This window comes from Eptatretus burgeri, chromosome 11, assembly GCF_056783735.1.
Source record: "Eptatretus burgeri isolate ZD-2024b chromosome 11, Ebu_testis_v1, whole genome shotgun sequence".
Lineage (NCBI taxonomy): Eukaryota > Metazoa > Chordata > Myxini > Myxiniformes > Myxinidae > Eptatretus > Eptatretus burgeri.
The window spans coordinates 33094216-33110454 of record NC_140971.1 but is presented as its reverse complement, the minus strand read 5'-3'; the positions used below and the strand labels follow the sequence as shown (position 1 = coordinate 33110454).

The following is a 16239-nucleotide window of genomic DNA, read 5'->3' as shown; positions in this document are numbered from 1 at the left end:
TTGATAAGGGTGCAAATTTTATTATAGTTCAATTGCAAAAATACATATTTAAAGCGAAGGAAAATTGATCTTTACCTTTACTTTAGTGTGAAACTTGACACTGCATGCTGTCCACCAGTAATGCATAATCTGGTGTAATTCGTGACAGGGGAAACTATTATGGAGTCCTTCAGATGCTCATCTGTCAGATGGGTTCGAAATTTAGATTTGATGCAATTCATGTCATAACAGGGAGATTTGCAAAGATAGGTCGAGCCAAATAGGGAAGCTACTTTCATTGATACTTTGCGGATGTTGCTCTACTTATCGGTATCCAGGAGACTCCAGAAATTTGTGGCAGATTGCCTTGATTTCACCTGAATGTCATTTTGAAGGCTGATAATCTCCATTTCCAAAGGGATATAATCAAGGTTAAACGGCACATTAATTTGTTTAAAAATGTCACGAACATCAACTTCCATGAAGGGTGTTTGAAGTGAACATCACACAGGGCTCCATCTGCTCAAAATCATTAAATCTGTTGTTAAACTCTTGGCCAAGCCCGGTTAGGGTATCACTGTACTTGTCAATGTCCACGATTCTGACAACAACCTAATTTTCTGTGAGCATTTGGAGCACAGAAGGAAAATGTTGCATTTTCCTTTTCTGGACTTTTTGCATCAGAAGGTTAAGTTTCGACTTGAAAGCTTTCACTGCACTCATCATGTCGGCAATTGTCTCCTGTTTCCCTTGAAATTCACAGTTTAGGGCATTCAATTTTTGTCCTAACTGTTGGAAATTCCAAATTAAACGATGATGCAATGTTTGATAATTGAGTGGTATCTTCGTTTCTTGACTCCATGAAAACTTTAATTTCTGGTAAGAGTGAAAGAAATCGACACAGTATGTTACCTCTGCTAAGCCACCGGATTTCAGAGTGCAGCAATAGATAACCATACTCAAATGACAGTTCGTCCAGAAAGGACTTGAAACTTCAGTGCTGTTTAGCCCTTGCACAAATCTCCTAAATAATTCTAACAATGAGAGACCTAACGTGATGAAACCCCATTACTTTGTCACAAAGTGCCTGTTGATGAAATGTACAGTGGTAGTTCAAGAAAGGAGGGAAATCAGGGTCTGTTTTACATGTTGCGATGAAACCGGCATTGCTGGTGCACCATCTTCTCCGACAATCTTATTGCGACAAGCTTCTTCAAAGGCACATTCCTTTCTGCAAAATAATTACTGACCTTGTTGTCGATATCAACCCCTCTGGTTGTGGATTTTAGTGGCAACAATGTCAAGAATTCCTCCTTAACAGTGGAGTCTTCAAACACCATTCAAACGAACACTGCCAGCTTTACAGTATCGCTCATGTCAACCGATTCATCATGTTGAATAAAAAAAAAACAACACTTCAATTCACTTAAATTTCTCTCCAACTGCTTCACTTAAATCCCTCTCTGTCACATTGGCTGATAATGCAGATACTGTTCTTGCCACGGTTTGCTCGTAACTGTATGTCTGAAATGGCAGACATGATTCCAGCGTTGTTTTGGAAGTCTCGGAATAAGGACTCGGCCATCAAACTCATCGCACCCTTCACAATCACAACATCTGTAAATGTTGCCTTGTTCTTGGTCAAATCATGAGCAACTTTAAGAAGATGCCTCGATGTTGCTGCATTCGCTTTCTTGGGTGGTTTGGTAAATAAAGACTGCTGTCTCTGCAATGCACTTTTTATTTCACTTACCTTTTGTGACCACAGACTGCTTCCTCGAGGGAAATCTCTTTCAAAATGCTCGTGCACTGTCACGATGTGCTTCTCAGCATTGCACTTTTTTCTGACTGCAACTCTCATACCATGGATTAAACAGACACACCTGCTGTTTGTACTTGAAAACACAAAAATCATTCTCCCACTCTTCATTGAAGTAGTACGTCTTTTGCCTTTTCATGGATGGACCTTCCTCTGTATTCATGATGTAAACACAGTTCATTCTGCAACCACGCTTCTCACCCTTTCAGTCAGCGGTTGTTGTTGCTGTTGTGTTTAGTCCGGTCAGTTCTGCCTGAACAGGCCTGATGCACATCTGGAAACTTGGACTTAAGATTGTTTTGGTAAGTCGTACAACAAAATTAACTTTATTATTGTGTTACTGTCTTAAGACCATGCATCAATTTTTTTGACCATGTGAATGCAGCTTTTTCTCCATGTTTTACTGTGAGATACCAGTTGCTTGCGATCAGTGTGTTGGCAACTCCTGCCTTAGAGGAATGAGATATTTACCAAAAGTAAAAGCGAGTTGAGGTTTATTTCATTTTCATTTGTATGCTAGTTGCATCAGTGCTGAGAGTGCTGCTGATGCAGTGCCCTCTGTAGGTTAGGGCAGGAATTTGTCATTTGTTCAGGGTGCCAGTTATAGCTCACCAACTCTTCACAAAGGACAGCATGGGATCTTTAACCTCCAAACACTAAAGGTGGCAGATGGGACGCCCAGTTTAACATGCATTTGAGGGGGGGGGGGCACACACATCGATGACTCACCCTGCCCACCTGCACAAGACCCCAGGAAGTTTATATTTGGGCTGAGATTTGAAACCAGGCTAGACAGCTCAGAATCGAGTGTGCATACCTCGAGGCCATCCTGCCAGCCTGAGGTTTCTGGTATACAAGGTATTTGTTTTTAGTGGGAATGACCCAACCATAACAGTTTTTAAATCAGTCTCCTCTCTATTTATTACTGTGCCAAATATTTCACAATTCAATCCAAATGTAATCTTGCAGCAATCTTTGGGGGAAAAATAAGGAAAGGAGAAGAGGCTCAATAAACCTGATGCTCTTTCTCGTAGGCGTCCAACACAACTGAAAACACACTTGAAGGAACAACACTTATTGAGCTATAGGCACACCTGCTCAGGATCCACGGCTCCTTGCTGCAGGCCAGAGCTGAAAGGAGTTTAGCTTTCTCCATAGAAAACGATGACTTTTTGTACATATTCAGAGCAAATTCCCACTCTTCTATTCCACCAGCCGCAATGGCATAACAGTAGACTGTATAACGCAAGTTTGGGTGGATCCTGCATTCAATGGACACGGAAACGGCGCAATTAACAAAACAGAACAAAGGGGCACTTTGGTGCTCATAGGTGTTGGTGCTCAAAGTGTGGGGTTTACAATGAGGGTTGCGTTCTGATTGTGGTGTGTACAAGGTGCACATAACTGCCTTTTGTTTGAACTATCGTCCATCCACGATTTGAACAACTTCTGTGCAATTTCTCTGCACTCTGCAATGCCATATTTACAGGCAGTACTCAAAGCACTGACCTGCATGTACCTAAATACAAAAGGTCCTCAGTTGGACTATGGTCCAGTACATCACCACAAACACACAATGAGCTGTTAAACTAAACTTAGAGAGTCAGCAGCATGTCAAGAGCTTTAGGATAACCATTCCATTATAAAGTTATCTCATGAGATCTAATGAGACTCTCAAAATATTCCAATCATATCTCATGAGAAATCAATGAATGTGTTTGTGAGGGTGATGAAAATGCAGTACAATTCAAATTAAACAATAGTTTGAGTTGATAACTTACTTATCGAAATGGAGTTCTGGAATGATTGTGAAGTTTTTATAATCGTCATAAATCGTCGTTATTTGCTTTTGCATGTAAGCCTGCAATGACAATTATAATTGACACTATGTTCACATCATGCAAATCAGTTATCATCATCTTTAAAATATGTAAAAGAGCATAAATCCAAAGTACAGTAAGTTAGATCTCAGATCAGTTAGTGAACAAGTTGTTTTAGCAATTCAAGGACACCCCTCGGGGAGTTAATCAATCCAAGGATGCACTTCTGGCTCACTAGCCTTCATCATCGTGGAGGGTTGGTGATATAGCCAAGGGGTAAGCACACTCGCCTCTCAGCTGTCCAGCCTGTAGGTTTGAATCTTGACCCAACTATAAACCGTCATCCTGTTGTTTTGCAGGCAGAGTGATTCATCAATGTGTGTGCCGTCCCACGGATAGATGTTAAACGTGGCGGCCCATCTCTCGGCATTAATTGGTGGAGAATAAAGATTGCATGGTATTATTTTCAAAGAGGAGGTGAGTGCAACACACGAGGACATACACAAAAGCAACTTTAGCACAGGAGGAGGCCACTTGGCTCCTCATACCTGCACTGTACCAACCCCAGAAACCATCACCTACCAACACACAAGCGATCCACAAGTTCTGCCAAGGTCTCCATACACCTCTATCTCCATTGCATCGTGGTACCTGTGCAAATCCAATTTAACCTATCGACCCACTCTACTGCCACTACCTTTCCAGGGAGATCATTCCATGAATCAACTACTCACTGACTGAAATGGCCCTGCCTGATTATTGTCCAAACTCTCATCTTTTTTACCCTCAGTCTATGGCTACTGGTCCTAACACTGTCCATTATGCTGAAAAACTCCACTGCACCTATCTTGTATACACCCCTCATTATCTTAAACATCTCTATCAGATCCCTTTGTAATTGCCTCCTTTTGAATGTATAAAGTCCTGTCTCTATTAGCCATTCCTCATTGATTCCAGGGAAAGCTAGACAGCTATGTAGTTCGTAGTCCTATGCTGAACACTCTCTATGGCAGCTCCCTCAGATGTGATGATTAAAACTGAACATAATATTCCAGATGAGGCCTTACTAAATTAATGTACAGTGCTCATCTTAACTCTTTAGATATATAATTTATCTTCCAATCAATACAACCTAAAACCCTGTTAGCTTTACCTATACCTACCTGGCACTATACTGTCTGCTTACCCCCCTCCGCCTTCCCACCCATATCTATTACTACTCCTAGAAACTTCTCCTGTGGGGCACACTCCAAGACTGCCCCTTGCATCATATAAATACCTATATTCATTATTCTTACCCATTCCCAGCACCTTCCAGTTCATGATGTTAAGCTACATTTGACAATCTTGCCAAATCTATGAAAGTATCGAGATTTTCATGAATCTGATCACACCCTCTCTGCTATCTCCCTTCCTTCCAGGCTTTGTATCACATGAAATTTATAAAGCTGACTCTCAATCGCACTATCCAAATTGTTGATATAAATTATGAAAAATAATGATCTCAGTGCTGATCCCAGAGGGACGACAAGTTAGATCCTCCCAGCCAGACATCCTCCCACTCACAGCCACTCTGTTTCTCATCATCAAGCCATGTTCGTTACTCGACCAGCCACTCCACATGTGTGAATGTGTTTGTATGCTCATGGCGCTCTCGTTTTATTTCTGTCTTAAGTGTCTTTCGATTTACTGAGCAGGTGTGTATTAATTTATATTTATACATCTGTTTCAGTCCACCTCTCATCCTGGGATTCCCCATTTAGTGTCGTCTCATCTGTCTTTCAATAAACATGATATTTCTTAAGAGATGCGTCAACTGATTTCCATCTTCTCACAAACAAGTTCAACCTGATTGCTAAATCTTGGTGAAAGACTCTATTTTGAAAGACTGGCGGGATAAAGATTCCATCCGGGGTGAAGTAACTGTTTTTGCTCGAACGTGGTTTCATTTGATTCGGCCATTCATGAAGCACGTTGCTTTGGCACAACAGGAAGCATTAGCGACCCCATCAATGTGGTATATATATATATATATATATATATATAAAAATCTCTTCTTCAACAGCCCAAATTAGTCCCTCCTTCTTGTGGGGTCACCTAATTCTTTCACGGACTGGCTGGACAAGACTGCTGAAACAGGAATTTGAAACCTGTACATGGTGTTAACTTTTCATGAAAAACAGCATGGGATTTCACGCACACACACACACACACACACACACACACACACACACACACACACACACACACACACACACACACACACACACACACACATACACATACACACACACACACACACACTGATGCCTCACCCTGTCTGCAAAACACCAGGGTGACAAGTTGTACCTCGGTGAAGATTCAGACCCAAAACAGACAGATCAGAGGTGAGTGCACATAACTCTCGGCTATCAATTCTGCTAGTGTGTGTGTGTGTGTGTGTGTGTGTGTGTGTGTGTGTGTGTGTGTGTGTGTGTGTGTGTGTGTGTGTGTGTGTGTGTGTGTGTGTGTGTGTGTGTGTGTGTGTGTGTGTGTGTGTGTGTGTGTGTGTGTGTGTGTGTTATTTTTTTCAAAAGAAACAGTGCAGTAGAAACAACACCTCTTCTGCAAGTATACCTGATTTGATAGTGTTGCTAACTAATAAGCACTTATAATATAATCTCAGGGCCAAATTGCATTGTATTGTAGGGATTTTACATTATTCTATCATATCACGTACCTGCAAGTTTCCATAAGACATCGACATTGAGAACATGAGGTCGATATAGCCGAGATTGTTGAGAGCAGTTTGCCATGGAATATACTTTGTTTCGTTAACAAGATAGATGGTAGTACTTAATGCATGCTCTATTTTCATCAAACCGGCCCTGAAATAGAATGATGGTCCAGATGTTACATATGACAGAGGAACACAAGTTTACACACAATGGGATGGAAAATCCATCACATGCCATGCAATTCGACACACTTCAGCTCCAAGGTTTAAATGTTTTAAACTCAACCGATTTCCATTACTCTGATTGTAAGGATTTTTTTTTTTGGTGCAGAGAGTTGAGATCAGAACATTCTAAATAAAAAGGGCATTAATTGAAAAGAGAATGGCGATACCCAGTGGAATGACAACATTGGACGAGTTTCCCAGACTTTGTGGTTTAAAATAAAGCTGAGGGAAACACGATTATAAATTAAGTATTGGAATTCTTTGAAGCTTCTGCAAAATTACCATGTCTCTTTCCAATTGTTTGTAAAAATCTCGCTGACTCCTGTATGACCTTCATGGAGGGTGTATTGCATACGATGCCAGTCCACCCATGTTGGTCGATTCTTAATGCCGTTAAGGCAACATGGGCACCAAAATTATACAGTATGCACCAAAATGCCTCAACAACAACAACAAAAAAACATTCACACTGATGCAAAAGATGACTGGAGCAAGGTTTAAAAAAAGAAAAAAAAAGCGTGTTGTGCGGAATGTGATATACTGTAGCCCTTACCTTGCCAAGTTGAATGTATCATCAATAAGTTGTGCTCTGTTCTCCAATGGAATGACCTGGTGACGGGAAGCAGTGTCAGAATGCCATTTTATTTCAAAAAAAAATCTCATTACTTAAGAATTAATAAAAGAGTTCATAGACACCTTGCCCCATGAGGTCTTGAGGAGGAGCACATGGAAAGTGTCTTTTCAACTTTTGCTTTGCATTTCCGAGCACAATCTATATTAGCTTTGTTCGTGAACTTCAAATAACAGACCTGTGCGATGGCAACCGTATGAAGCTGATGGATCAAAGGGAGCAGTCCAGAGCTGAAACTTCTACTAACTCTTCTGGGAGAAACTGACGATCTTGGAACATTGTTTGAGAAAAATATGCCAAACTAAACAAACAGATCTTTTGGATGAAGTTAGCTCTGTCATCCCATCGCTAAAGGCCCGGTCACACCTTGACGTTTTAGCCAACGTATGCCGATTTTTGAATTTTTTTTCTAAAACGCTGGCACACGTTGAATACGTTATGGGTAAGTTTTGATAACATTGAGAGCACGCTGAAAAACACTGCCATACGTCGTTGTACGTTGGCTTTAAACGTTGTACTTTTCGGTTGTCCTCAAATTTTTTCATGCTTGAAATTTAACGACGTATGCCGGCGTATAACTCACACGTTCCGCTACGCTGGCCACAAGTTGTATGCACGGTCTGCGATCATTGACAGACGTCAACACATGCTACTTGTAAGTTAATCATAAGTTGAGACACGCCGAGGTAATGTTTAGCGTACCCGAAACTTATTTCTAACCTATGATTAACGTGTTGTTGGCACGTTACGCGATCGTTGCCACACGTCGACAGACATTACTTTTAAGTTACTCATAGGCTGAAAGACGTCGGTATAATGGATCGTCCTTGCGTCAGCGTCCACGGCCACGGCCAGGACACTTATTTGCAGCATTCTTCAAACTTTTCTTCGGCATGACGAGGATGTTCACACTTTGATGTCGAGCTTGGCTATGATTCCAATTGTCCATCGGCAGCGTCGATTTAAAATAGTCGAGTTTGAGCGTTTTAACATGTTCAGAAGAAACGTTTCAAATTTCCAAACCCCAGCGTCAAAAAACAAAGACGAGTGACAGCAATTTAAATCGTTCATTGTAAACAATGAAAATAGCAGAGTGGTACCGTTTAAAAGTCGTTGAGTGTAAAAAAAATCCAATTGTTGAGCGCAAGCGTCTACTTTCAATAGTGGAGATGCAGCCATTTAAATCGTTGAGTGGCAGCCTATGAACCTACCCGTGGACACGCGGACGCAAGGGGGATCCATCATAACCCACACCCTCCCCCTCACACTCACCTACTACTGCCAACATGAACAAACTACTACTACTACTACTACTACTACGACTACTACTACTAATACTAATACTAATACTGATACTGATACTGTTACTGCTGACATGGACATCGACTCAAAAAGGACTCGAAAACACTGTTGGGTTCCCCTTTTATGAGCAGCATTTTTATATACCAATTCCCAAAACCGCTGGGAACACGTCTTTATATGGCAGTTGTAACCTAGAAACACATTCATTTTTTTTTTTTTTGTCGACCGGAAGACGTCATTGGAATACGTCTACATACGTCGATGTGTGTTGGGACTACGTAAAGAATTGGTTCAAAGCACGTCAAACATAAGTTAGAAATAAGTTTCGCGTAAAAAAGACATTACCGCGACGTGTTTCGACTTATGAGTAGCTTATAAGTAGCCTTTGTGGACGTGTGTAAGCGTCCGCATATCGCGTGTAAAACTTATCCCCATCGCATGCGGAACGTGTGTCATACGGCAAGTACGTCGTAAAATTTTGAACATGTTTAAAATTTATTGACGTACTCTACTTAATATGACATATGATAGCGTACTTTAGCGTTCTACTCACGTATACCAAACTTACTCATACCGTATTTGACGTGCCCCAACGTTTTAGACACATTTTTCTTAGGTCGGCATACGCTGGCAAGATCGCCAAGGTGTGACCGCGATGTTGTCACTTCCATTTCTACGGCAGTTATGATTCGAATCGTTGTGCGTCAGCCTTTTAATAGGCTACGTCACGACATCGTCGGCGATGCGTGCAACGCGCTATGCCGAAGTTAGACTATCGTTGGGCATCGGTTGTGTAGGCCGACAACAGGTTCAGCATTCGTTGGTATAAGTTATCTATAACACAACGAAACGTTCTGTGTCCATTACTAATATGTTATGCATACGACCAACTCGTTATGAATACGTCCGAATCTTAAAAAAAACATCAAAAGTTCAACGTCAGCCAGCGTTTTACATACATTTTAATACGTTGCCATCGCTGGCTAAAACGTCAAGGTGTGACCGGGCCTTAAGCACCGCCATTTTTGTCCGTATCTCGTTGTTACTCCTCCCTCAAAATGTGCGGCTAATTTGATTGGTTGAGATGGCATAAACAGCTAAACTGAAGGTTTTTGGAAGAACAAACAAGGCAATTTATGTTCTACAGTGGTCAAATATATTATTCAATTGAAATTTTTTTTTATGTATACATAGTTGAGGTTCATGGAAGAGGAAATAAGGAAATTAAAGAAGAGATAAAAAAGTGTGAAAGGCTGTAGTAAAAAAAAGCAGATCAAACAATTGAAGGAGAAGTATACCACTGATGATGCACCGTCTTTTGCACCACCTGATTTAACACATTAAATTGGTTATTCGTGCCTGTTGGTTGTGTCCTTTATGACGTCCCTAAAAACAGTAAGTTTCCTGTTTGGAATTATTTTCAATTTCCTTTTGACTGCCAGACAAGTCGAGAGACTGAAGCAATTGCTTTACTGCGGGTGCGTGTACACGCCTGGAACGAGACAGTACACAACTTGCCAAATTGAGAACCAAAGTACTGTAAAACTGCAGGTTCATGTTCCACAGTGTTCAAAATATAAAATGCAATTGAAATCAAGTAGTTCCTCGATCATCGATTTTGTCAGATAGACAGACAGAGTGAACCGATTGCTTAACCCTGCTTTGCACTACGTGCGTGGGGTGTTTAAAGATAGCACCATGAAGGGATTACAAGTTAGACAAGGGGTCACATGATTCATATAAATAAAAAAACAACATTCCTGTGGGTCAAAAGTTCCAAGTATGACAAAATGCTTACAAAGCAGAAAAGTATTGAAGTGAAACAAGTTGTTAGTGAAGTCGAAGGCACGCCATTGCAAACCCGTTTAACACAAGTGAAACAATAAACACAGAACCATCACATCATCAGCTCCTTATAAACAAAAATATGGAACATTTATACTCTCCACTGATGACTTTCTCTGTTATAGCTATGCACAGACTTGCCTTCCATGGTGAATGCTCAATGCTTCAACATCCATTGAGCAACATCTATCTTGTAAGTCCATTATGACCTCATATGAGGATACGCCGCTGGGCCTTATTACGTGCAGGCTCCTTAACGATTATTTGATTTTCATCATCAACATCGACCAATTCTCATAATTCAGCCTTCGGTAGATAAGCTCAAAACCTGCTGCCGTTACGACGTCACCATTCTCACACATATGATCCAGCCAAAATATGGTGTCATGGCCACATACATTTTCACGTAATGATTACTTAACTGGGCGGAAAACTTTCGGACAATTTTAAAAAGATAAACAAAATGACCTCTGCACCCTTCCGTGAACAAACTGTTGTGCACACAAACAGTTGACAGCAATGAATTGTAATTTTACACATCGTTTTTCATGTACTATCAGGTGAATTCAAAAAATATATATATATATGTATATATATATATATATATATATATATATATATATATATATATATATATATATATATATATATATATATATATATATATATATATATATATATATATATATATATTAAATCAACTTCGCTAAATTTTTACTTTTAAAACAAAACAGAAATGCATCACATACAATGTCCAAGTGAAAATGTGTACTTACTTGATAGTTATTTTGAAGCTGTTTTAAGAGGTTTGAAAACAACTCATCATCATAATGGACTCTGTAAAACCCCACTGCGTTAGCATTGAGGAGGACCCATGTATCATTCTCCAGAAACGGTATACTTCCTGAGGGATAGATAACACCTGGTATTAATGGGTTGTACTCAGTAAACCACATTGTAGGCTGCTAACTCTGTTTGCCAAGATTAACCATTTGAGTCTGATAACCGACAGTGATGCAGACACAAAGATTTTCATGTACAAATATTCTGCACTCGATAGATGGACTAAAAGTGCGGAGACAAGTGGGAGGTGGAAATGTGTAGATTTGTTCCCATCAGTAAAGGGCAGACCTGATGTAATTTGGTGCATATGAGCATGGCTGGAATTTTTCTTTGCATTTTCATCATGATCGATTAGGTTGTAAAAGTTGTGGGTGCCAAGGATGATCTTTGAAGCATTTAATGTTATAGATTGTGACATCTGTAAAGCTTTATGCCAATTCCTTCTCCTGGTATAAGAATTTCTGTCTTTCCTTCCAAGTTTCAATTTACCCAGATACATTCAGTCAGCAACGTTTGAACAACAACATAAACATACATGCCTTCTACTTCCTGATGTTATCTCCAGGAACAAACAACAAACAGCTCCTCCTGACCCCTCTGCCACCCCTCCCGTGAAGCACTTCTTACCTTGTTTCCCAAGCAGCCATTCCGTTTGAGGATCATCATAGGAACTGCTAATCCATCGAATGGGAATTCCCCAGATGTAGCTGTAAAAACATTTTATTTTAATTTTTTTAATGTAACATTTGCTACTGGAAAGAGTAAATGTCAAGTCCACAATTTCATGTGAATGTATTAAAACCCCAGGGCCGATGAAGTGTTAAAACATCAGTCAAAATCCAGAACAATGCATCAACACCAGGAACTTTCCAAGAAACAGAACTTAGAAAGAGAGGGGAGAACAGAAGAATGGAGGGATGTGATGATCATATGAAAAGCCAGTCACCAACTGGGCATCCTCAATCGGACAAAGTCCTTCCTTGGCACACATAAACTCCTGTCCGCCGAAAAGGCTTTCATCCATAGCTTGATGGAGTACTGCTCTCGCCTTTGGCCTAGCTCTACTGCCATATACTTGCTCAGCTTGACGCCATGGAAGCCAGGACCTTTAAGATTGTTGGAATATCCCACAATGAAGCTGTATATATGGATCTATCACTTTTCCACCGCAGACATGTTGATGATCTCTGTCTTCGACTGCCTCCTTTCTGGTCTTGCACCCTCTGCTCATTCAGTGTTTTCTCTCCCCCCCCCCCCAAGGTTTCTACAGGGCTCACATGGTCTACCATCAACACCCTTCTTGTGAAACTACCTAAATCTTGGATCACTGCTCACCTCCACTCATTTGTTCCTCTTTTTCCACCACCTATGGTACCAACTTTCTCATCCTCTTTAATCTCATTCTTCGATCCAGGTCTTCGAGACAGCTGTTCTCCACCATCTCAGATCATCCCCACTCCAAAACCATGATCTTTTATACCCTGGTTCACCCCCCCCCCACCTTCCCCAACACACTGCACCCCAATCCACACTACTTCCAAATGTCCAGTTTTCTCTCCTTGGAGTTTCCTTCTGTATCCAACTTGTCCACCCAATGCATCCTCTCCTGCCCCCCAATTCCTTCCCACACCGATTGTTTGTCGAAGTCTCCCTCTATCTTGGCGTTCAACTTTGCTGTTGTTTTTTTTTTTTTCTCTTCTTCTTCTCCTCCTCCTCCTCCTCCTCCTCCTCCTCCTCCTTCTTCTTCTCTCTCTCTCTCTCTCTCTCTCTCTCTCTCTCTCTCTCTCTCTCTCTCTCTCTCTCTCTCTCTCTCTCTCTCTCTCTCTCTCTCTCTCTCTCTCTCCTTTGTCATGTGGCATCCTGATCCGTTCAGTGTACTAGCTCTTCCATTTGCCTCAACTACATATACAAAATATATATATATATATATATATATATATATATATATATATATATATATATATATATGTGTATATATATATATATATATATATATATATATATATATATATATATATATATATATATATATATATATATATATGTGTATATATATATATATATCCGAGTGAAAATTTTCAACTGTGAATCAAAATGGATGAATTTACCACTTGTGGATAGAAGGAAACACTAGACTCGGTAGAGCAATGGTTAGAGCGTCCGCTGCGAGTCTGGGAGGTCTGCAGTTTTAACCGGACCCTAGCAGAGTCATACCTAATGGATTAAAAAAAGATTTTGCATCATGTTTCTTTGCTTGACGCTCGGCATTGAAAAAGACAGCTGAGGATTAAACCATAGATTGGTCTGCAATAATATTCGGGACTGAAGGAGGCAGACGAACGACAAAAAGAAGAATATTTAAATGCACTTACACAATTAACCCAACTTTTTCTTTTTTTCTGGGGGAGAGGTATTGTAACGGGCTCTGTTGGTCCATCTGTCTGTCCGTCCGTCCGTCACACTATCTCCTCCTAAACGGTTGAATAGAAATTCACCAAACCTTGATAATTAAGATCACCACATGGCAAGAAGGTGCGAGAGCAGCATCTTTTTAGACCCCGCCCCCAAGGGCAGGGTCAAAAGGTAAAATACCAAAAAAATGCAATTACGGGCACATTTTTAAACGAAACTTCGTATATGCAATTAACATTGGGCGACATGTTAAATATGCAACGATTTTGGGGATTTGATCCCTGGTTCACAGTGGTCAAAAGAGAAGATTTTATTTTTCAACTCAAAATTTGCTATTGGGTCATTCCTGGTGGAACTTTTTGCAATCTTTCAACTTTGCTCGACGAGAGAAGCATGAGGATTTGCAATGGCGTGCCTTCGACTTCACTCAAGTTGCATTCGTGAAAAGCACATTTCACCAAATGTAAAAATTAATGCAGCACATGGGATTGTAAACTCTGCCTGTGAGTTCTGAGGCAAGATGCAGTGATTTATCACAACAACAACAACAACAACAACAACAAAACCTCCATCCACCTTCGATGGCAGAGGTAACATCATCATCATCATCATTACAGAAACAGTGAGTATTCAGATCATGGTGGAAGATCATTCATTAATTTTGTATTCAGCTTGTGGTTGCTGGTTGCTTCATTGATGAGTGTGTGGTTGTGCTGCTTCCGCAGTACCCACTGTAGGTTAGAGCAGGAATTTGTAATTTGTTGAGAGTGCCAGGGATAGCTCAATTATTCTTCGTGAAAGACACCATGGGATCTTAAACATCCACCAACTAATGCTGGCAGATGGGACGCCCAGTTTAACGTCCACATGGTGGCAGGTATTTGTCGAGTTATGAGGATGACAAACATGTTTTTGTGACAGTACCAATTTAGGATCATCATAATCATCAAACTTCATTTTCAATTTTTAGTATGGAGTCGTCTCAGATTATTTTTGTTAACCTCCGCCATCTTCGAAGATGGATGGAGGTTACTGTTCTCACCCCTTTCTGTTTGTTTGTTTGTTTGTGAACAGTATTACGGAAAAACTCCTCGACGGATTTCGACGAAACTTGGTGGGGGGGGGGGTTAGGTATGGTCCAAGGATCATGCCATTAAATTTTGGACTTGGTCCCCCCCCCCCAAAAAAAAGAGAATTTTTTTTTTTGCATTTCTGCATGTTTTAAGTGATTTCCAACCCCCCCTCCGCCCCAAAAAAAATTGTTGGAGAAAAAAAATTTTCTTTTTGCATTTCTACATGTTTTCAGTGATTTCCAACCCCCCAAATAAATTGTTACCCCCCCCCCCAAAAAAGAAAAAAAATTTTTGGCATTTCTACATGTTTTAAGTGATTTCCAACCCCCCCTCCCCCAAAAAAAAATTTAGAGAAAAAAATTTTTTTTTTTTGCATTTCTACATGTTTTAAGTGATTTCCAACCCCCCCCCAAAAAAAATTGTTAGAGAAAAAAAAATTTGCAACTTTTTTTCAACAAAATTTCGATTTCTTTAATTTTGCATTTCTACACGTTTTAAGTGATTTCCAACCCCCCTCCCCAAAAAAAAATGTTGGAGAAAAGAACTATAACTGTCAGCACTGTTGACATCATATTTAATGAATAAGATATAAGGTTCACTTGAGTGACCCAGCAGTATTGGCGGCGGAGGTTTTGCACTCTCACGAGTGCTCCCCCTCTAGTTTGACCTGTTTTTGATGAACCTGCCAGCCAGGCCTGATGACCTTATGCCGAAGGAAGAGGAGGTGAGCTATCGCCGACACCCTGGCCAAATTCCAAATTTCTACCCTAATCTTAGTCGAATGTCAGGCCTGGCCAGCAGGAAAAAAAAAAAAAAAAAAAAAGCTTCGTGGAAAACTTGTGCCAAGCTTCCCCCTGTCAACCCCACAAGAACCTGGTAATAATTGCAATTGTTAAGGAAGAAAAAGAATATCAATGTTGGCAAACAAATCCCCAGCTTTCTGTCCTACCCCACTGATGGCACACTTTTAAAATGCAATGCATGAAAAGCATTATCGTCCGACAGCATTATTGACATTTTGTCGAGTTGAGAATCAAACAAAGACCAGATAGCTCTGAGATGAGTGCGCTTCGTCTGCGGCTTCTTGTCAGAATGCCTGTATTCACTTAGGATACAATGAGCAAAATAAATGAGAAAATCCTTGTCTGTTCATTCTTCCCATTTGTGCATTAGCAGCACCATAGGTCAGGCAGTACAATATGAAAGCAAAGCTTGAGGCTGGCTAACAAAACATCCCGAGCAAAACCGTGCAATAACTTAAAACAAACAAACAAAACAAAAAAAACTCACTTGGGTGGGGAAATCCTCGTTACATTGCTTGTGGGATTCATAAGGAAATGGTTCTGTAAAACGTTTCCACTTTTGTTTATCGATACACAAGGATATCCCATCTGGTTGGTCCAAGTTGAAAATATATCATACACCAGAGCTGGAAGGCTGACATTATGATCATCCACTGACTGGGTAAACACAACACACATTTATGAGCAATCGGTCACAAAAAGTGATCGCACAAACTTAAGAACATTCCTTATACCGTTGGTTTCACAAAGTGCTGTTATATCAAAATAAAT

At 40.4% G+C, this 16239-nt stretch overlaps 1 protein-coding gene across 2 annotated transcripts in view; it reads right to left on the bottom strand.

The window, feature by feature from the left end:
• The window catches only part of ANPEP (alanyl aminopeptidase, membrane), a 104367-nt gene that overhangs the window by 23702 nt on the left and 64426 nt on the right, over positions 1-16239 (bottom strand). Inside the window, exons 10-17 of one of the 2 annotated variants that reach the window (XM_085845830.1) lie at positions 15956-16125; positions 11808-11887; positions 11114-11241; positions 7113-7168; positions 6338-6485; positions 3580-3659; positions 3204-3317; positions 2893-3060 (exon numbers count right to left, since the gene is read on the bottom strand). In XM_085845830.1, the coding sequence (XP_085701956.1) occupies positions 2893-3060; positions 3204-3317; positions 3580-3659; positions 6338-6485; positions 7113-7168; positions 11114-11241; positions 11808-11887; positions 15956-16125 (944 nt within the window). The remainder of the gene's footprint in view (positions 1-2892; positions 3061-3203; positions 3318-3579; positions 3660-6337; positions 6486-7112; positions 7169-11113; positions 11242-11807; positions 11888-15955; positions 16126-16239) is intronic. The other variant, XM_085845831.1, reaches the window with a different exon arrangement.